General features: G+C 44.9%; 1 protein-coding gene across 1 annotated transcript; it reads left to right on the top strand.

Moving 5' to 3' along the window:
- Nucleotides 1-679: 679 nt before the first annotated feature.
- Nucleotides 680-9,011, top strand: LOC124021236 (coiled-coil domain-containing protein 97-like; the record flags this gene model as incomplete). The annotated part of the gene is made up of 4 exons (XM_046336584.1): nucleotides 680-866; nucleotides 2,167-2,439; nucleotides 5,237-5,360; nucleotides 7,860-9,011. Coding segments are annotated over 4 exons (723 nt in total), but the record flags the coding sequence as incomplete, so codon positions are not given.
- Between the last annotated feature and the right edge of the window lie 14,253 nt (nucleotides 9,012-23,264).

Genomic DNA, 23,264 nt, shown 5'->3' with positions numbered 1-23,264 from the left:
CTCAGTTGGGTCTCTGAAGATGAGACCCTGGTCTCAGTTGGGTCTCTGAAGATGAGACCCTGGTCTCAGTTGGGTCTCTGAAGATGAGACCCTGGTCTCAGTTGTCTCTGAAGATGAGACCCTGGTCTCAGTTGGGTCTCTGAAGATGAGACCCTGGTCTCAGTTGGGTCTCTGAAGATGAGACCCTGGTCTCAGTTGGGTCTCTGAAGATGAGACCCTGGTCTCAGTTGGGTCTCTGAAGATGAGACCCTGGTCTCAGTTGGGTCTCTGAAGATGAGACCCTGGTCTCAGTTGGGTCTCTGAAGATGAGACCCTGGTCTCAGTTGGGTCTCTGAAGATGAGACCCTGGTCTCAGTTGGGTCTCTGAAGATGAGACCCTGGTCTCAGTTGGGTCTCTGAAGATGAGACCCTGGTCTCAGTTGGGTCTCTGAAGATGAGACCCTGGTCTCAGTTGGGCTCCGCTGATTAAATTAAAGCTTAGATCCATATTTTTAGACACATTCTTTACACTTATTGTTTTTGAGACACAAATGCTTTGCCATCTCATTCACTTACTGTATTCACACAGTATTTCTGTATCTGAAACTGGCCTGAGTACAACTTGGTATTAAATAGAAACTGACATAAGACCAACCCCTGCTCCCCCATCACCTCTGACCTCTAACCCTCTGTCTCATCACCTCTGACCTCTAACCCTCTCCCACAGGCCCACCTGAAGCCACAGCACCTGTCAGTATTCTGCCATCTGACTTCTGACCCCCGGGCGCAGTACTACTGTCGGGAGGTGAGGCGGAGAGCAGCAGGACGGACCAACAGGACCCGGGTACGCAACCAACGCTACGCTGCCCTCAGGGAGCTGCAGAGGGGTGAGCCTAGCAAGCAATCACAGACCCTGGTACTCAGGCTTCAGCACCAATCACAGACCCTGGTACTCAGGCTTCAGCACCAATCACAGACCCTGGTACTCAGGCTTCAGCACCAATCACAGACCCTGGTACTCAGGCTTCAGCACCAATCACAGACCCTGGTACTCAGGCTTCAGCACCAATCACAGACCCTGGTACTCAGTCTTCAGCACCAATCACAGACCCTGGTACTCAGGCTTCAGCACCAATCACAGACCCTGGTACTCAGGCTTCAGCACCAATCACAGACCCTGGTACTCAGGCTTCAGCACCAATCACAGACCCTGGTACTCAGGCTTCAGCACCAATCACAGACCCTGGTACTCAATTCTCATACTTGAGTAAAAGTCTAAAAGTGTTTGGTTTTAAATAGACTTATGTATCAAAAGTAAAAGTATAAATAATTTCAAATTCCTTATGAAGCAAACCAGACGGCACCAGGGGCCAACACTCAGACATCATTTACAAACCAGATGGCACCAGGGGCCAACACTCAGACATCATTTACAAACCAGACGGCACCAGGGGCCAACACTCAGACATCATTTACAAACCAGATGTCACCAGGGGCCAACACTCAGACATCATTTACAAACCAGATGTCACCAGGGGCCAACACTCAGACATCATTTACAAACCAGATGGCACCAGGGGCCAACACTCAGACATCATTTACAAACCAGATGTCACCAGGGGCCAACACTCAGACATCATTTACAAACCAGATGGCACCAGGGGATGTTCTCTGTTTAGTGAGTCCTCCAGATCAGAGGCAGTAGGGATGACCAGGGATGTTCTCTGTTTAGTGAGTCCTCCAGATCAGAGGCAGTAGGGATGACCAGGGATGTTCTCTGTTTAGTGAGTCCTCCAGATCAGAGGCAGTAGATCACCAGGGATGTCCCCCCCAGAGGGTCAGTACTTCAACATGTCTCTAACCCCCCAGAGGGTCAGTACTTCAACATGTCTCTAACCCCCCAGAGGGCCAGTACTTCAACATGTTTCTAACCCCCAGAGGGCCAGTACTTCAAAATGTCTCTAACCCCCAGAGGGCCAGTACTTCAACATGTCTCTAACCCCCCAGAGGGCCAGTACTTCAACATGTCTCTAACCCTCCCAGAGGGTCAGTACTTCAACATGTCTCTAACCCCCCCAGAGGGCCAGTACTTCTACATGTCTCTAACCCCCCAGAGGGCCAGTACTTCAACATGTCTCTAACCCCCCCCAGAGGGTCAGTACTTCAACATGTCTCTTACCCCCCCAGAGGGCCAGTACTTCAGTGAGGACCAGATGAGAAGCCGGGAGCCCCTACTGTATGAGCAATACATCGGCCAATACCTGACAGAGGAGGAGCTGCTACATCGCTCCCTCGAGGCCATGCAGGGAGGAGCAGGGGAGGAGCGGGGGCCGGGGGGAGCAGAAGGGGGGCTGGCCCACCTCCTCCTCACCTCCTACCAGGAGAGACTGATCCAGAGCCGGCTGCAGGAGGAGCAGGACAGGGAGGAGAACGCACTGGAGGAGGAGGAGGGGGAGGAGGGTAAGACACAGCATCACCAGACATGTGTTCAACAAGGGAAATAGTTTGCCAACAGTTGAGAAGGTAGTCTGTACGATGTGGCTGTGTAGTTTGAATAGTAACGTTATGTAACATGGCCATGTAGTTAGAATAGCAACGTAATGTAATGTAGCTATGTAGTTAGAATAGCAACGTAATGTAATGTGTCCATGTAGTTAGAATAGTAATGTAATGTGGCCATGTAGTTAGAATAGCAACGTAATGTAGCCATGTAGTTAGAATAGTAATGTAATGTGGCCATGTAGTTAGAATAGCAACGTAATGTGGCCATGTAGTTAGAATAGCAACGTAATGTAATGTGGCCATGTAGTTAGAATAGCAACGTAATGTGGCCATGTAGTTAGAATAGCAACGTAATGTAATGTGGCCATGTAGTTAGAATAGCAGTGTAATGTGGCCATGTAGTTAGAATAGCAACGTAATGTAATGTGGCCATGTAGTTAGAATAGCAACGTAATGTAATGTGTCCATGTAGTTAGAATAGCAACGTTATGTGGCCATGTAGTTAGAATAGCAACATCATGTAATGTGGCCATGTAGTTAGAATAGCAACGTAATGTAATGTGGTCATGTAGTTAGAATAGCAACGTAATGTAATGTGTCCATGTAGTTAGAATAGCAACGTAATGTAATGTGGTCATGTAGTTAGAATAGCAACGTAATGTGATCATGTAGTTAGAATAGCAGTGTAATGTGATCATGTAGTTAGAATAGCAACGTAACGTGATCATGTAGTTAGAATAGCAACGTAATGTAATGTGGCCATGTAGTTAGAATAGCAACGTAATGTAATGTGGCCATGTAGTTAGAATAGCAACGTTATGTGGCCATGTAGTTAGAATAGCAACGTAATGTAATGTGGTCATGTAGTTAGAATAGCAGTGTAATGTGGCCATGTAGTTAGAATAGCAACGTAATGTAATGTGGCCATGTAGTTAGAATAGCAATGTAATGTAATGTGGCCATGTAGTTAGAATAGCAACGTAATGTAATGTGGCCATGTAGTTAGAATAGTAATGTAATGTAATGTGGCCATGTAGTTAGAATAGCAACGTAATGTAATGTGGCCATGTAGTTAGAATAGTAATGTAATGTAATGTGGCCATGTAGTTAGAATAGTAATGTAATGTAATGTGGCCATGTAGTTAGAATAGTAATGTAATGTAGCCATGTAGTTAGAATAGCAACGTAATGTAATGTGGCCATGTAGTTAGAATAGCAACGTAATGTAATGTGGCCATGTAGTTAGAATAGCAACGTAATGTGGCCATGTAGTTAGAATAGCAACGTAATGTAATGTGGCCATGTAGTTAGAATAGCAACGTAATGTGGCCATGTAGTTAGAATAGCAACGTAATGTAATGTAGCCATGTAGTTAGAATAGCAACGTAATGTGGCCATGTAGTTAGAATAGCAACGTAATGTAATGTGGCCATGTAGTTAGAATAGCAACGTAATGTGGCCATGTAGTTAGAATAGCAACGTAATGTAATGTGGCCATGTAGTTAGAATCGTAATGTAATGTGGCCATGTAGTTAGAATAGCAACGTAATGTAATGTGGCCATGTAGTTAGAATAGCAACGTAATGTGGCCATGTAGTTAGAATAGCAACGTAATGTAATGTGGCCATGTAGTTAGAATCGTAATGTAATGTGGCCATGTAGTTAGAATAGTAATGTAATGTAATGTGGCCATGTAGTTAGAATAGCAACGCAATGTAATGTGTCCATGTAGTTAGAATAGCAACGCAATGTAATGTGGCCATGTAGTTAGAATAGCAGTGTAATGTGATCATGTAGTTAGAATAGTAATGTAATGTGGTCATGTAGTTAGAATCGTAACGTCTCATGGTACTGTGTTGTCCTCTTCAGATCACGTCTCTCTGTGTCTCATGGTACTGTGTTGTCCTCTTCAGATCACGTCTCTGTGTCTCATGGTACTGTGTTGTCCTCTTCAGATCACGTCTCTCTGTGTCTCATGGTACTGTGTTGTCCTCTTCAGATCACGTCTCTGTGTCTCATGGTACTGTGTTGTCCTCTTCAGATCACGTCTCTCTGTGTCTCATGGTACTGTGTTGTCCTCTTCAGATCACGTCTCTGTGTCTCATGGTACTGTGTTGTCCTCTTCAGATCACGTCTCATGGTACTGTGTTGTCCTCTTCAGATCACGTCTCTGTGTCTCATGGTACTGTGTTGTCCTCTTCAGATCACGTCTCATGGTACTGTGTTGTCCTCTTCAGATCACGTCTCTGTGTCTCATGGTACTGTGTTGTCCTCTTCAGATCACGTCTCTGTGTGTCTCATGGTACTGTGTTGTCCTCTTCAGATCACGTCTCTGTGTGTCTCATGGTACTGTGTTGTCCTCTTCAGATCACGTCTCTGTGTGTCTCATGGTACTGTGTTGTCCTCTTCAGATCACGTCTCTCTGTGTCTCATGGTACTGTGTTGTCCTCTTCAGATCACGTCTCTCTGTCTCATGGTACTGTGTTGTCCTCTTCAGATCACGTCTCTGTGTGTCTCATGGTACTGTGTTGTCCTCTTCAGATCACGTCTCTGTGTGTCTCATGGTACTGTGTGTGTCTCACGGTACTGTGTGTGTGTGTGTGTCTCACGGTACTGTGTGTGTGTGTGTCTCACGGTACTGTGTGTGTGTGTGTCTCACGGTACTGTGTGTGTGTGTGTCTCACGGTACTGTGTGTGTGTGTCTCACGGTACTGTGTGTGTGTGTCTCACGGTACTGTGTGTGTGGTGCCTCCAGGAGGAGGGTTGGGGGCAGAGGGCTATGAGCCAACACCCCAGGAGAAAGCTCTGCTCAGGGACGAGTTCATCACTCAGATGTACCAACGCTTCCTGGACGGACACGACAAAGACTTTAACTACAGGTTAGTAGATGGCTGGCCAGCTGGGGAGACTAACCGGGCTGGCCAACTGGGGAGACTAACCGGGCTGACTAACTGGGGAGACTAACCGGGCTGAACAACTGGGGAGACTAACCGGGCTGAACAACTGGGGAGACTAACCGGGCTGAACAACTGGGGAGACTAACCGGGCTGAACAACTGGGGAGACTAACCGGGCTGGCCAACTGGGGAGACTAACCGGGCTGGCCAACTGGGGAGACTAACCGGGCTGGCCAACTGGGGAGACTAACCGGGCTGGCCAACTGGGGAGACTAACCGGGCTGGCCAACTGGGGAGACTAACCGGGCTGAACAACTGGGGAGACTAACCGGGCTGGCCAACTGTGGAGACTAACCGGGCTGACTAACTAAGTGGACAGACTGAACTACTGTACTAGCTGTGTGTTGTAGTGGACAGACTGAACTACTGTACTAGCTGTGTATTGTAGTGGACAGACTGAACTACTGTACTAGCTGTGTGTTGTAGTGTAGTGGACAGACTGAACTACTGTACTAGCTGTGTGTAGTGTAGTGGACAGACTGAACTACTGTACTAGCTGTGTATTGTAGTGGACAGACTGAACTACTGTACTAGCTGTGTGTTGTAGTGTAGTGGACAGACTGAACTACTGTACTAGCTGTGTGTAGTGTAGTGGACAGACTGAACTACTGTACTAGCTGTGTGTGTTGTAGTGGACAGACTGAACTACTGTACTAGCTGTGTGTGTTGTAATGGACAGACTGAACTACTGTACTAGCTGTGTGTGTTGTAGTGGACAGACTGAACTACTGTACTAGCTGTGTGTGTTGTAATGGACAGACTGAACTACTGTACTAGCTGTGTGTTGTAGTGTAGTGGACAGACTGAACTACTGTACTAGCTGTGTGTGTTGTAGTGTAGTGGACAGACTGAACTACTGTACTAGCTGTGTGTGTTGTAGTGGACAGACTGAACTACTGTACTAGCTGTGTGTGTTGTAGTGTAGTGGACAGACTGAACTACTGTACTAGCTGTGTGTTGTAGTGGACAGACTGAACTACTGTACTAGCTGTGTGTGTTGTAGTGTAGTGGACAGACTGAACTAATGTACTAGCTGTTTGTGTTGTAGTGTAGTGGACAGACTGAACTACTGTACTAGCTGTTTGTGTTGTAGTGGACAGACTGAACTACTGTACTAGCTGTGTGTGTTGTAGTGGACAGACTGAACTACTGTACTAGCTGTGTGTGTTGTAGTGAAGTGGACAGACTGAACTACTGTACTAGCTGTGTGTGTTGTAGTGGACAGACTGAACTACTGTACTAGCTGTGTGTGTTGTAGTGAACAGACTGAACTACTGTACTAGCTGTGTGTGTTGTAGTGAAGTGGACAGACTGAACTACTGTACTAGCTGTGTGTTGTAGTGTAGTGGACAGACTGAACTACTGTACTAGCTGTGTGTGTTGTAGTGAACAGACTGAACTACTGTACTAGCTGTTTGTGTTGTAGTGAAGTGGACAGACTGAACTACTGTACTAGCTGTGTGTGTTGTAGTGGACAGACTGAACTACTGTACTAGCTGTTTGTGTTGTAGTGAAGTGGACAGACTGAACTACTGTACTAGCTGTGTGTGTTGTAGTGGACAGACTGAACTACTGTACTAGCTGTGTGTGTTGTAGTGGACAGACTGAACTACTGTACTAGCTGTGTGTGTTGTAGTGGACAGACTGAACTAATGTACTAGCTGTTTGTGTTGTAGTGTAGTGGACAGACTGAACTAATGTACTAGCTGTGTGTGTTGTAGTGGACAGACTGAACTAATGTACTAGCTGTTTGTGTTGTAGTGGACAGACTGAACTAATGTACTAGCTGTTTGTGTTGTAGTGGACAGACTGAACTAATGTACTAGCTGTGTGTTGTAGTGGACAGACTGAACTACTGTACTAGCTGTGTGTGTTGTAGTGTAGTGGACAGACTGAACTACTGTACTAGCTGTGTGTTGTAGTGTAGTGGACAGACTGAACTATTGTACTAGCTGTGTGTGTTGTAGTGTAGTGGACAGACTGAACTAATGTACTAGCTGTTTGTGTTGTAGTGGACAGACTGAACTACTGTACTAGCTGTGTGTTATAGTGGACAGACTGAACTACTGTACTAGCTGTGTGTGTTGTAGTGGACAGACTGAACTAATGTACTAGCTGTGTGTGTTGTAGTGTAGTGGACAGACTGAACTACTGTACTAGCTGTGTGTTGTAGTGGACAGACTGAACTACTGTACTAGCTGTGTGTGTTGTAGTGTAGTGGACAGACTGAACTAATGTACTAGCTGTTTGTGTTGTAGTGAACAGACTGAACTACTGTACTAGCTGTGTGTTGTAGTGGTGGACAGACTGAACTAATGTACTAGCTGTGTGTGTTGTAGTGGACAGACTGAACTACTATACTAGCTGTGTGTGTTGTAGTGTAGTGGACAGACTGAACTACTGTACTAGCTGTGTGTTGTAGTGAAGTGGACGGGAACCCCGACTACGACAACCTGGACATCGTCAACAGAGATGCAGAGGAGAAGTACTTCGATGAGGATGAAGAGGAGGAGGAGGAGGAGGAGGAGGAAGAGGAGGACATGACTATAGATGTGTCCTGACAGCAGCTGTCATCGGACTGTAAATATAATAACTTGTAATAACTATACTATGTAATGTTTCTACTCTGTTTATTCTCCTGAAGAGGAGGAGGAGGAGGAGGAAGAGGAGGACATGACTATAGATGTGTCCTGATAGCAGCTGTCATTGGACTGTAAATAGTCTGTAATAACTATACTATGTAATGTTTCTACTCTGTTTATTCTCCTGAAGAGGAGGAGGAGGAGGACGAGGAGGACATGACTATAGATGTGTCCTGATAGCAGCTGTCATTGGACTGTAAATAGTCTGTAATAACTATACTATGTAATGTTTCTACTCTGTTTATTCTCCTGAAGAGGAGGAGGAGGAGGAGGAAGAGGAGGACATGACTATAGATGTGTCCTGATAGCAGCTGTCATCGGACTGTAAATAGTCTGTAATAACTACTATGTAATGTTTCTACTCTGTTTATTCTCCTGAAGAGGAGGAGGAGGAGGAGGAAGAGGAGGACATGACTATAGATGTGTCCTGATAGCAGCTGTCATCGGACTGTAAATAGTCTGTAATAACTATACTATGTAATGTTTCTACTCTGTTTATTCTCCTGAAGAGGAGGAGGAGGAGGAGGAGGAAGAGGAGGACATGACTATAGATGTGTCCTGATAGCAGCTGTCATTGGACTGTAAATAGTCTGTAATAACTATACTATGTAATGTTTCTACTCTGTTTATTCTCCTGAAGAGGAGGAGGAGGAGGAGGAGGAAGAGGAGGACATGACTATAGATGTGTCCTGATAGCAGCTGTCATTGGACTGTAAATAGTCTGTAATAACTATACTATGTAATGTTTCTACTCTGTTTATTCTCCTGAAGAGGAGGAGGAGGACATGACTATAGATGTGTCCTGATAGCAGCTGTCATTGGACTGTAAATAGTCTGTAATAACTATACTATGTAATGTTTCTACTCTGTTTATTCTCCTCACATTCATTTAATATTCAGTTGTTTAGCAATAAATCATGTGTGTTTACGTACGTTGTTAGTCAGTTGAATTATTTCTTACTAGTTCCTGATTGGACGGGACTCCACACCCTGCTGACAACACTGGCCACTGAAGTTGTCCTGAATGAGTCAGAGAGCTGATTGTAACTGAGTCAGAGAGCTGATTGTAACTGAGTCAGAGAGCTGATTGTAACTGAGTCAGAGAGCTGAGAGCTTTGTAACTGAGTCAGAGAGCTGATTGTAACTGAGTCAGTATTTCTCATTGTATGAGTCAGAGAGCTGATTGTAACAGAGAGCTGAGTCAGTATTTCAGTATTTCTGAATGAGTCAGAGAGCTGATTGTAACTGAGTCAGAGAGCTGATTGTAACTGAGTCAGAGAGCTGATTGTAGTATTTCAAAGGACTGAAAACAGGTGGATTTTGGGTTCCAGGAGTGAAATCAGTTATTTTTATTTCAGAGGGATTTTTCCCGTTCCATTTCCATTAATGGGGGAGAACACAGTCAGGGATTGAATTTCAACTAGCTAATGAATCCTGTAAATTAAGAGTGCTCATGATTGTCCCAACCATGTAATACCGCTCTTATGGTTCACTAGACCAGTCTTATATTTAAGCAATAAGGCACGAGGTGGTGTGATATATGGCCAATATACCACGACTAAGGGTTGTCCTTAGGCACGACGCATCGCAGAGTGCCTGGACACAGAGCCTTAGCCGAGGTATATTGGCCATATATCACACCACCTCGTGCCTTATTACTTTTATAAACTGGTTATCAAATCAAATGTATTTATACAGCCCTTCTTACATCAGCTGATATCTCAGCCTAAAACCCCAAACAGCAAGCAATGCAGATGTAGAAGCACGGTGGCTAGGAAAAACTCCCTAGAAAGGCCAAAACCTAGGAAGAAACCTAGAGAGGAACCAGGCTATGTGGGGTGGCCAGTCCTCTTCTGGCTGTGCCGGGTGGAGATTATAACAGAACATGGCCAAGATGTTCAAATGTTCATAAATGACCAGCATGGTCGAATAATAATAAGGCAGAACAGTTGAAACTGGAGCAGCAGCACGGCCAGGTGGACTGGGGACAACAAGGAGTCATCATGCCAGGTAGTCCTGAGGCATGGTCCTAGGGCTCAGGTCCTCCGAGAGAGAGAAAGAAAGAATTAGAGAGAACATACGTCAATTCACACAGGTCACCGGATAAGACAGGAGAAGTACTCCAGATAAACAAACTGACCCTAGCCCCCGACACAAACTACTGCAGCATAAATACTGGAGGCTGAGACAGGAGGGGTCAGGAGACACTGTGGCCCCATCCGAGGACACCCCCGGACAGGGCCAAACAGGAAGGATATAACCCCACCCACTTTACCTTTATTTTACCAGGTAGGCTAGTTGGAGATTTTTGGTTCCAACCGCTTTGTCTTTGTGAGACGTAGAGAAGGTGAACGGATGATCTCTGCATGTGTGGTTCCCACAGCACTAGAGGGATATCTTCAACCACCAACTTATCATCCTGAGACAAGGCCGAGTATAGCCCACAAAGATCTCCGCCACGGCACAACCCAAGGGGGGACGCCAACCCAGACAGGAAGATAACATCAGTGACTCAACCCACTCAAGTGACGCACCCCTCCCAGGGACGGCATGGAAAAGCACCAGTGAGCCAGTGACTCAGCCCCTGTAATAGGGCTAGAGAAAGAGAATCCCAGTGGAGAGAGGGGAACTGGCCAGGCAGAGACAGGAAGGGCGGTTCGTTGCTCCAGAGCCTTTCCGTTCACCTTCACACTCCTGGGCCAGACTACACTCAATCATATGACCCACTGAAGAGATGAGTCTTCAGTAAGGACTTAAAGGTTGAGACCGAGTTTATCAACGTAATTAGAGCAGTAAAAATAAATGTTTTGTCACACCTGTGGTATATCACGGCTTTCAGCATCCAGGAGCCAAACTACCCGGTTTATAAGGGGCAGATTCGATGAGGCTGAGGTAAAGACCCATCACGCCATCAGGTGAAAGCAGGCAGGGAGAAGCACCCTTCTCAAATCAAACAGTAATCTGTGCTGCTCTGTCATTTTGTCAACGAGGCAGCATGGTGCATTGTCCAGAAACATCTCTTTTCCATTAAATTAATGTTAGAATCTTTTATTTTTCATTGGGAAAAAGGCAAAGTCTCATATCTCCCTCTAACTTTAAGCATCAGCTGCCAGAGCAGCTTACCGATCATTGCACCTGTACACATCCCATCTGTAAAATACCCATCTGTACATAGCCCATCTGTAAATAGCCCATCTGTAAATAGCCCATCTGTACATAGCCCATCTGTAAAATGCCCATCTGTACATAGCCCATCTGTAAATAGCCCATCTGTACATAGCCCATCTGTAAACAGCCCATCTGCACATAGCCCATCTGTACATAGCCCATCTGTACATAGCCCATCTGTAAATAGCCCATCTGTAAATAGCCCATCTGTACATAGCCCATCTGTACACAGCCCATCTGTAAATAGCCCACCTGTACATAGCCCATCTGTAAATAGCCCATCTGTAAATAGCCCACCTGTACATAGCCCATCTGTAAATAGCCCATCTCTAAATAGCCCATCTGTAAATAGCCCACCTGTACATAGCCCATCTGTACATAGCCCACCTGTACATAGTCCATCTGTAAACAGCCCATCTGTAAATAGCCCATCTGTACATAGCCCATCTGTAAATAGCCCACCTGTACATAGCCCATCTGTAAATAGCCCATCCAACTACCTCATCCCCATATTGTTATTTATTTTATCACCAGATGCTGTCTGTTATATAACGTATTGTTTTATCTTTAGTTGAATCTGTAAGTTCCTTAATGTGTTTGGACCCCAGGAAGAGTAGCTGCTGCCTTGGCAGGAACTAATAGGGATCCATAATAAACCCCAGGAAGAGTAGCTGCTGCCTTGGCAGGAACTCATGGGGATCCATAATAAACCCCAGGAAGAGTAGCTGCTGCCTTGGCAGGAACTAATAAGGATCCATAATAAACCCCAGGAAGAGTAGCTGCTGCCTTGGCAGGAACTAATAGGGATCCATATTAAACCCCAGGAAGAGTAGCTGCTGCCTTGGCAGGAACTAATGGGGATCCATAATAAACCCCAGGAAGAGTAGCTGCTGCCTTGGCAGGAACTAATAAGGATCCATAATAAACCCCAGGAAGAGTAGCTGCTGCCTTGGCAGGAACTAATGGGGATCCATAATAAACCCCAGGAAGAGTAGCTGCTGCCTTGGCAGGAACTAATGGGGATCCATAATAACCCCAGGAAGAGTAGCTGCTGCCTTGGCAGGAACTAATGGGGATCCATAATAAACCCCAGGAAGAGTAGCTGCTGCCTTGGCAGGAACTAATGGGGATCCATTAGTATAAGGCCAATATAACACGGCTACGTGTAATGTGGAATGCCTGGATACAGCCCTTAGCCGTGGTATAAGGCCAATATAACACGGCTACGCGTAATGTGGAATACCTGGATACAGCCCTTAGCCGTGGTATAAGGCCAATATAACACGGCTACGCGTAATGTGGAATGCCTGGATACAGCCCTTAGCCGTGGTATAAGGCCAATATAACACGGCTACGCGTAATGTGGAATGCCTGGATACAGCCCTTAGCCGTGGTATAAGGCCAATATAACACGGCTATGCGTAATGTGGAATGCCTGGATACAGCCCTTAGCCGTGGTATAAGGCCAATATAACACGGCTACGCGTAATGTGGAATACCTGGATACAGCCCTTAGCCGTGGTATAAGGCCAATATAACACGGCTACGCGTAATGTGGAATGCCTGGATACAGCCCTTAGCCGTGGTATAAGGCCAATATAACACGGCTACGCGTAATGTGGAATGCCTGGATACAGCCCTTAGCCGTGGTATATTGGCCATATTTCACAAACCCCGGTGGTGCCTTATTGGTTTTATAAACTGGTGGATGAGTCGATATTCACGCTTATAAACTGGTTTACAACGTATGCTTTGAACTTTGGGGCAGCAGGAACCCTCAAAGGGAAGCCCAGCGCGACTCTAACACAAAAGCATGTGGATGAGTCGATATTCACGCTTATAAACGTCTGTAGACTAGACAGACCAGCCTGAGACCAGACCAGCCTGGTCTCTCAGACTAGACAGACCAGCCTGGTCTCTCAGACTAGACAGACCAGCCTGGTCTCTCAGACTAGACAGACCAGCCTGGTCTCTCAGACTAGACAGACCAGCCTGGTCTCTCAGACTAGACAGACCAGCCTGGTCTCTCAGACTAGACAGACCAGCCTGGTCTCTCAGACTAGACAGACCTGCCTGGTCTCTCAGACTAGACAGACCAGCCTGATCTCTCAGACTAGACAGACCAGCCTGGTCTCTCAGACTAGACAGACCTGCCTGATCTCTCAGACTAGACAGACCAGCCTGGTCTCTCAGACTAGACAGACCAGCCTGATCTCTCAGACTAGACAGACCAGCCTGGTCTCTCAGACTAGACAGACCAGCCTGGTCTCTCAGACTAGACAGACCTGCCTGGTCTCTCAGACTAGACAGACCAGCCTGATCTCTCAGACTAGACAGACCAGCCTGGTCTCTCAGACTAGACAGACCAGCCTGGTCTCTCAGACTAGACAGACCTGCCTGGTCTCTCAGACTAGACAGACCAGCCTGGTCTCTCAGACTAGACAGACCAGCCTGGTCTCTCAGACTAGACAGACCAGCCTGGTCTCTCAGACTAGACAGACCAGCCTGGTCTCTCAGACTAGACAGACCAGCCTGGTCTCTCAGACTAGACAGACCAGCCTGGTCTCTCAGACTAGACAGACCAGCCTGGTCTCTCAGACTAGACAGACCAGCCTGGTCTCTCAGACTAGACAGACCAGCCTGGTCTCTCAGACTAGACAGACCAGCCTGGTCTCTCAGACTAGACAGACCAGCCTGGTCTCTCAGACTAGACAGACCAGCCTGGTCTCTCAGACTAGACAGACCAGCCTGATCTCTCAGACTAGACAGACCAGCCTGGTCTCTCAGACTAGACAGACCAGCCTGGTCTCTCAGACTAGACAGACCAGCCTGGTCTCTCAGACTAGACAGACCAGCCTGGTCTCTCAGACTAGACAGACCTGCCTGGTCTCTCAGACTAGACAGACCAGCCTGGTCTCTCAGACTAGACAGACCAGCCTGATCTCTCAGACTAGACAGACCAGCCTGATCTCTCAGACTAGACAGACCAGCCTGGTCTCTCAGACTAGACAGACCAGCCTGGTCTCTCAGACTAGACAGACCAGCCTGGTCTCTCAGACTAGACAGACCTGCCTGGTCTCTCAGACTAGACAGACCAGCCTGGTCTCTCAGACTAGACAGACCAGCCTGGTCTCAGACTAGACAGACCAGCCTGGTCTCTCAGACTAGACAGACCAGCCTGGTCTGTCAGACTAGACAGACCAGCCTGGTCTGTCAGACTAGACAGACCAGCCTGGTCTCTCAGACTAGACAGACCAGCCTGGTCTCTCAGACTAGACAGACCAGCCTGGTCTCTCAGACTAGACAGACCAGCCTGGTCTCTCAGACTAGACAGACCAGCCTGGTCTCTCAGACTAGACAGACCAGCCTGGTCTCTCAGACTAGACAGACCAGCCTGATCTCTCAGACTAGACAGACCAGCCTGGTTAAGTTTGGTGGGGTTGCATAAGACAAAGGTTACTTCAGAGGGTAGTGCGTATGGCCAAATGCATCACTGGGGCAAAGCTGCCTGCCATCCAGGACCTCTACACCAGGCGGTGTCAGAGGAAGGCCCTAAAAATGGTCAAAGACTCCAGCCACCCCAGTCAAAGACTGTTCTCTCTACTACCGCATGGCAAGCTGTACCGGAGTGCCAAGTCTAGGACAAAAAGGCTTCTCAACAGTTTTTACCCCCAAGTCATAAGACTCCTGAACAGGTAACCAATGGTTACCTGACCTATTTACATTGTGTGTGTCCCCCTCTTTTATGCTGCTGCTACTCTCTGTTGATCTTATAAGCACAGTTACTTTAACGATACCTACATGTACATACTTTTGACCTCCTTTACATGTTCCATTAGCTAAAGGCACCTCCATTAGCTAAAGGCATCTCCTTTACATGTTAGCTAAAGGCATCTCCTTTACATGTTAGCTAAAGGCCTCTCATTTACATGTTAGCTCCATTAGACTCTCTCCTTTACATGTTAGCATAAAAAGGCATCTCCATTAGCTAAAGGCATCTCCTTTACATGTTAGCTTAAGGCATCTCCATTAGCTAAAGGCATCTCCTTTACATGTTAGCTAAAGGCATCTCCTTTACATGTTAGCTAAAGGCCTCTCATTTACATGTTAGCTTAAGGCCTCTCCATTAGCTAAAGGCATCTCCTTTACATGTTAGCTAAAGGCATCTCCATTAGCTAAAGGCATCTCCTTTACATGTTAGCTAAAGGCATCTCCATTAGCTAAAGGCATCTCCATTACATGTTAGCTAAAGGTATCTCCTTTACATGTTAGCTGAAGGCATCTCCATTACATGTTAGCTAAAGGTATCTCCTTTACATGTTAGCTGAAGGCATCTCCATTACATGTTAGCTAAAGGCATCTCCTTTACATGTTAGCTAAAGGCATCTCCATTACATGTTAGCTAAAGGAATCTCCATTACATGTTAGCTAAAGGCCTCTCCTTTACATGTTAGCTAAAGACATCTCCATTAGCCTAAAGGCCTCTCATTTACATGTTAGCTAAAGGCATCTCCTTTACATGTTAGCTAAAGGCATGTAATTTACATGTTAGCTAAAGGCATCTCCTTTACATGTTAGCTAAAGGCACCTCCATTAGCTAAAGGCCTCTCATTTACATGTTAGCTAAAGGCATGTCATTTACATGTTAGCTAAAGGCATCTCCTTTACATGTTAGCTAAAGGCCTCTCCTTTACATGTTAGCTAAAGGCATCTCCATTAGCTAAAGGCCTCTCCTTTACATGTTAGCTAAAGGCATCTCCATTAGCTAAAGGCCTCTCCTTTACATGTTAGCTAAAGGCATCTCCATTAGCTAAAGGCCTCTCCTTTACATGTTAGCTGAAGGCATCTCCATTACATGTTAGCTAAAGGCATCTCCTTTACATGTTAGCTAAAGGCATCTCCATTACATGTTAGCTAAAGGAATCTCCATTACATGTTAGCTAAAGGCCTCTCCTTTACATGTTAGCTAAAGACATCTCCATTAGCCTAAAGGCCTCTCATTTACATGTTAGCTAAAGGCATCTCCTTTACATGTTAGCTAAAGGCATGTAATTTACATGTTAGCTAAAGGCATCTCCTTTACATGTTAGCTAAAGGCATCTCCATTAGCTAAAGGCCTCTCATTTACATGTTAGCTAAAGGCATGTCATTTACATGTTAGCTAAAGGCATCTCCTTTACATGTTAGCTAAAGGCCTCTCCTTTACATGTTAGCTAAAGGCATCTCCATTAGCTAAAGGCCTCTCCTTTACATGTTAGCTAAAGGCATCTCCATTAGCTAAAGGCCTCTCCTTTACATGTTAGCTAAAGGCATCTCCATTAGCTAAAGGCCTCTCCTTTACATGTTAGCTGAAGGCATCTCCATTACATGTTAGCTAAAGGCATCTCCTTTACATGTTAGCTAAAGGCATCTCCATTACATGTTAGCTAAAGGAATCTCCATTACATGTTAGCTAAAGGCCTCTCCTTTACATGTTAGCTAAAGACATCTCCATTAGCCTAAAGGCCTCTCATTTACATGTTAGCTAAAGGCATCTCCTTTACATGTTAGCTAAAGGCATGTAATTTACATGTTAGCTAAAGGCATCTCCTTTACATGTTAGCTAAAGGCATCTCCATTAGCTAAAGGCCTCTCATTTACATGTTAGCTAAAGGCATGTCATTTACATGTTAGCTAAAGGCATCTCCTTTACATGTTAGCTAAAGGCCTCTCCTTTACATGTTAGCTAAAGGCATCTCCATTAGCTAAAGGCCTCTCCTTTACATGTTAGCTAAAGGCATCTCCATTAGCTAAAGGCCTCTCCTTTACATGTTAGCTAAAGGCATCTCCATTAGCTAAAGGCCTCTCCTTTACATGTTAGCTGAAGGCATCTCCATTACATGTTAGCTAAAGGCATCTCCTTTACATGTTAGCTAAAGGCATCTCCATTACATGTTAGCTAAAGGAATCTCCATTACATGTTAGCTAAAGGCCTCTCCTTTACATGTTAGCTAAAGGCATCTCCATTAGCTAAAGGCCTCTCCATTAGCTAAAGGCATCTCCATTAGCTAAAGGCATCTCCTTTACATGTTAGCTAAAGGCATCTCCATTAGCTAAAGGCCTCTCCTTTACATGTTAGCTAAAGGCATCTCCATTAGCTAAAGGCCTCTCCATTAGCTAAAGGCATCTCCATTAGCTAAAGGCATCTCCTTTACATGTTAGCTAAAGGCATCTCCATTAGCTAAAGGCCTCTCCATTAGCTAAAGGCATCTCCATTAGCTAAAGGCATCTCCTTTACATGTTAGCTAAAGGCATCTCCATTAGCTAAAGGCCTCTCCATTAGCTAAAGGCATCTCCATTAGCTAAAGGCATCTCCTTTACATGTTAGCTAAAGGCATCTCCATTAGCTAAAGGCCTCTCCTTTACATGTTAGCTAAAGGCATCTCCATTAGCTAAAGGCATCTCCATTAGCTAAAGGCATCTCCATTAGCTAAAGGCATCTCCATTAGCTAAAGGCCTCTCCATTAGCTAAAGGCCTCTCCATTAGCTAAAGGCATCTCCATTAGCTAAAGCATCTCCATTAGCTAAAGGCCTCTCCATTAGCTAAAGGCATCTCCATTAGCTAAAGGCCTCTCCATTAGCTAAAGGCATCTCCATTAGCTAAAGGCCTCTCCATTAGCTAAAGGCATCTCCATTAGCTAAAGGCATCTCCATTAGCTAAAGGCCTCTCCTTTACATGTTAGCTAAAGGCATCTCCATTAGCTAAAGGCATCTCCATTAGCTAAAGGCCTCTCCTTTACATGTTAGCTAAAGGCATCTCCATTAGCTAAAGGCCTCTCCATTAGCTAAAGGCATCTCCATTAGCTAAAGGCATCTCCTTTACATGTTAGCTAAAGGCATCTCCATTAGCTAAAGGCCTCTCCTTTACATGTTAGCTAAAGGCATCTCCATTAGCTAAAGGCCTCTCCATTAGCTAAAGGCATCTCCATTAGCTAAAGGCATCTCCTTTACATGTTAGCTAAAGGCATCTCCATTAGCTAAAGGCCTCTCCATTAGCTAAAGGCATCTCCATTAGCTAAAGGCATCTCCTTTACATGTTAGCTAAAGGCATCTCCATTAGCTAAAGGCCTCTCCATTAGCTAAAGGCATCTCCATTAGCTAAAGGCATCTCCTTTACATGTTAGCTAAAGGCATCTCCATTAGCTAAAGGCCTCTCCTTTACATGTTAGCTAAAGGCATCTCCATTAGCTAAAGGCCTCTCCATTAGCTAAAGGCCTCTCCATTAGCTAAAGGCCTCTCCATTAGCTAAAGGCATCTCCATTAGCTAAAGGCCTCTCCATTAGCTAAAGGCATCTCCATTAGCTAAAGGCATCTCCATTAGCTAAAGGCATCTCCTTTACATGTTAGCTAAAGGCATCTCCATTAGCTAAAGGCCTCTCATTTACATGTTAGCTAAAGGCATGTCATTTACATGTTAGCTAAAGGCATCTCCACATGTTAGCTAAAGGCCTCTCCTTTACATGTTAGCTAAAGGCATCTCCATTAGCTAAAGGCCTCTCCTTTACATGTTAGCTAAAGGCATCTCCATTAGCTAAAGGCCTCTCCTTTACATGTTAGCTAAAGGCATCTCCATTAGCTAAAGGCCTCTCCTTTACATGTTAGCTGAAAGGCATCTCCATTACATGTTAGCTAAAGGCATCTCCTTTACATGTTAGCTAAAGGCATCTCCATTACATGTTAGCTAAAGGAATCTCCATTACATGTTAGCTAAAGGCCTCTCCTTTACATGTTAGCTAAAGACATCTCCATTAGCCTAAAGGCCTCTCATTTACATGTTAGCTAAAGGCATCTCCTTTACATGTTAGCTAAAGGCATGTAATTTACATGTTAGCTAAAGGCATCTCCTTTACATGTTAGCTAAAGGCATCTCCATTAGCTAAAGGCCTCTCATTTACATGTTAGCTAAAGGCATGTCATTTACATGTTAGCTAAAGGCATCTCCTTTACATGTTAGCTAAAGGCCTCTCCTTTACATGTTAGCTAAAGGCATCTCCATTAGCTAAAGGCCTCTCCTTTACATGTTAGCTAAAGGCATCTCCATTAGCTAAAGGCCTCTCCTTTACATGTTAGCTAAAGGCATCTCCATTAGCTAAAGGCCTCTCCTTTACATGTTAGCTAAAGGCATCTCCATTAGCTAAAGGCCTCTCCTTTACATGTTAGCTAAAGGCATCTCCATTAGCTAAAGGCCTCTCCTTTACATGTTAGCTAAAGGCATCTCCATTAGCTAAAGGCATCTCCATTAGCTAAAGGCCTCTCCTTTACATGTTAGCTAAAGGCATCTCCATTAGCTAAAGGCCTCTCCATTAGCTAAAGGCATCTCCATTAGCTAAAGGCATCTCCTTTACATGTTAGCTAAAGGCATCTCCATTAGCTAAAGGCCTCTCCTTTACATGTTAGCTAAAGGCATCTCCATTAGCTAAAGGCCTCTCCATTAGCTAAAGGCATCTCCATTAGCTAAAGGCATCTCCTTTACATGTTAGCTAAAGGCATCTCCATTAGCTAAAGGCCTCTCCATTAGCTAAAGGCATCTCCATTAGCTAAAGGCATCTCCTTTACATGTTAGCTAAAGGCATCTCCATTAGCTAAAGGCCTCTCCATTAGCTAAAGGCATCTCCATTAGCTAAAGGCATCTCCTTTACATGTTAGCTAAAGGCATCTCCATTAGCTAAAGGCCTCTCCTTTACATGTTAGCTAAAGGCATCTCCATTAGCTAAAGGCATCTCCATTAGCTAAAGGCATCTCCATTAGCTAAAGGCCTCTCCATTAGCTAAAGGCATCTCCATTAGCTAAAGGCATCTCCATTAGCTAAAGGCCTCTCCATTAGCTAAAGGCATCTCCATTAGCTAAAGGCCTCTCCATTAGCTAAAGGCATCTCCATTAGCTAAAGGCCTCTCCATTAGCTAAAGGCATCTCCATTAGCTAAAGGCATCTCCATTAGCTAAAGGCCTCTCCTTTACATGTTAGCTAAAGGCATCTCCATTAGCTAAAGGCATCTCCATTAGCTAAAGGCCTCTCCTTTACATGTTAGCTAAAGGCATCTCCATTAGCTAAAGGCCTCTCCATTAGCTAAAGGCATCTCCATTAGCTAAAGGCATCTCCTTTACATGTTAGCTAAAGGCATCTCCATTAGCTAAAGGCCTCTCCTTTACATGTTAGCTAAAGGCATCTCCATTAGCTAAAGGCCTCTCCATTAGCTAAAGGCATCTCCATTAGCTAAAGGCATCTCCTTTACATGTTAGCTAAAGGCATCTCCATTAGCTAAAGGCCTCTCCTTTACATGTTAGCTAAAGGCATCTCCATTAGCTAAAGGCCTCTCCATTAGCTAAAGGCCTCTCCATTAGCTAAAGGCCTCTCCATTAGCTAAAGGCATCTCCATTAGCTAAAGGCCTCTCCATTAGCTAAAGGCATCTCCATTAGCTAAAGGCATCTCCATTAGCTAAAAAGCATCTCCTTTACATGTTAGCTAAAGGCATCTCCATTAGCTAAAGGCATCTCCATTAGCTAAAGGCATCTCCTTTACATGTTAGCTAAAGGCATCTCCATTAGCTAAAGGCATCTCCATTAGCTAAAGGCATCTCCTTTACATGTTAGCTAAAGGCATCTCCATTAGCTAAAGGCCTCTCCTTTACATGTTAGCTAAAGGCATCTCCATTAGCTAAAGGCATCTCCTTTACATGTTAGCTAAAGGCATCTCCATTAGCTAAAGGCCTCTCCATTAGCTAAAGGCATCTCCATTAGCTAAAGGCATCTCCTTTACATGTTAGCTAAAGGCATCTCCATTAGCTAAAGGCCTCTCCATTAGCTAAAGGCATCTCCATTAGCTAAAGGCATCTCCTTTACATGTTAGCTAAAGGCATCTCCATTAGCTAAAGGCCTCTCCTTTACATGTTAGCTAAAGGCATCTCCATTAGCTAAAGGCATCTCCATTAGCTAAAGGCATCTCCATTAGCTAAAGGCATCTCCATTAGCTAAAGGCCTCTCCATTAGCTAAAGGCCTCTCCATTAGCTAAAGGCATCTCCATTAGCTAAAGGCATCTCCATTAGCTAAAGGCCTCTCCATTAGCTAAAGGCATCTCCATTAGCTAAAGGCCTCTCCATTAGCTAAAGGCATCTCCATTAGCTAAAGGCCTCTCCATTAGCTAAAGGCATCTCCATTAGCTAAAGGCATCTCCATTAGCTAAAGGCCTCTCCTTTACATGTTAGCTAAAGGCATCTCCATTAGCTAAAGGCATCTCCATTAGCTAAAGGCCTCTCCTTTACATGTTAGCTAAAGGAATCTCCATTACATGTTAGCTAAAGGCCTCTCCTTTACATGTTAGCTAAAGACATCTCCATTAGCCTAAAGGCCTCTCATTTACATGTTAGCTAAAGGCATCTCCTTTACATGTTAGCTAAAGGCATGTAATTTACATGTTAGCTAAAGGCATCTCCTTTACATGTTAGCTAAAGGCATCTCCATTAGCTAAAGGCCTCTCATTTACATGTTAGCTAAAGGCATGTCATTTACATGTTAGCTAAAGGCATCTCCTTTACATGTTAGCTAAAGGCCTCTCCTTTACATGTTAGCTAAAGGCATCTCCATTAGCTAAAGGCCTCTCCTTTACATGTTAGCTAAAGGCATCTCCATTAGCTAAAGGCCTCTCCTTTACATGTTAGCTAAAGGCATCTCCATTAGCTAAAGGCCTCTCCTTTACATGTTAGCTAAAGGCATCTCCATTAGCTAAAGGCCTCTCCTTTACATGTTAGCTAAAGGCATCTCCATTAGCTAAAGGCCTCTCCTTTACATGTTAGCTAAAGGCATCTCCATTAGCTAAAGGCATCTCCATTAGCTAAAGGCCTCTCCTTTACATGTTAGCTAAAGGCATCTCCATTAGCTAAAGGCCTCTCCATTAGCTAAAGGCATCTCCATTAGCTAAAGGCATCTCCTTTACATGTTAGCTAAAGGCATCTCCATTAGCTAAAGGCCTCTCCTTTACATGTTAGCTAAAGGCATCTCCATTAGCTAAAGGCCTCTCCATTAGCTAAAGGCATCTCCATTAGCTAAAGGCATCTCCTTTACATGTTAGCTAAAGGCATCTCCATTAGCTAAAGGCCTCTCCATTAGCTAAAGGCATCTCCATTAGCTAAAGGCATCTCCTTTACATGTTAGCTAAAGGCATCTCCATTAGCTAAAGGCCTCTCCATTAGCTAAAGGCATCTCCATTAGCTAAAGGCATCTCCTTTACATGTTAGCTAAAGGCATCTCCATTAGCTAAAGGCCTCTCCTTTACATGTTAGCTAAAGGCATCTCCATTAGCTAAAGGCATCTCCATTAGCTAAAGGCATCTCCATTAGCTAAAGGCCTCTCCATTAGCTAAAGGCCTCTCCATTAGCTAAAGGCATCTCCATTAGCTAAAGGCATCTCCATTAGCTAAAGGCCTCTCCATTAGCTAAAGGCATCTCCATTAGCTAAAGGCCTCTCCATTAGCTAAAGGCATCTCCATTAGCTAAAGGCCTCTCCATTAGCTAAAGGCATCTCCATTAGCTAAAGGCATCTCCATTAGCTAAAGGCCTCTCCTTTACATGTTAGCTAAAGGCATCTCCATTAGCTAAAGGCATCTCCATTAGCTAAAGGCATCTCCATTAGCTAAAGGCATCTCCTTTACATGTTAGCTAAAGGCATCTCCATTAGCTAAAGGCCTCTCCTTTACATGTTAGCTAAAGGCATCTCCATTAGCTAAAGGCCTCTCCATTAGCTAAAGGCATCTCCATTAGCTAAAGGCATCTCCTTTACATGTTAGCTAAAGGCATCTCCATTAGCTAAAGGCCTCTCCATTAGCTAAAGGCATCTCCATTAGCTAAAGGCATCTCCTTTACATGTTAGCTAAAGGCATCTCCATTAGCTAAAGGCCTCTCCATTAGCTAAAGGCATCTCCATTAGCTAAAGGCATCTCCTTTACATGTTAGCTAAAGGCATCTCCATTAGCTAAAGGCCTCTC

This window comes from Oncorhynchus gorbuscha, unplaced genomic scaffold (genome assembly GCF_021184085.1).
Source record: "Oncorhynchus gorbuscha isolate QuinsamMale2020 ecotype Even-year unplaced genomic scaffold, OgorEven_v1.0 Un_scaffold_1095, whole genome shotgun sequence".
Taxonomy (NCBI): Eukaryota; Metazoa; Chordata; class Actinopteri; order Salmoniformes; family Salmonidae; genus Oncorhynchus; species Oncorhynchus gorbuscha.
The sequence above is the reverse complement of the archived record's forward strand: the minus strand, read 5'-3'. Positions and strand labels throughout refer to the sequence as shown.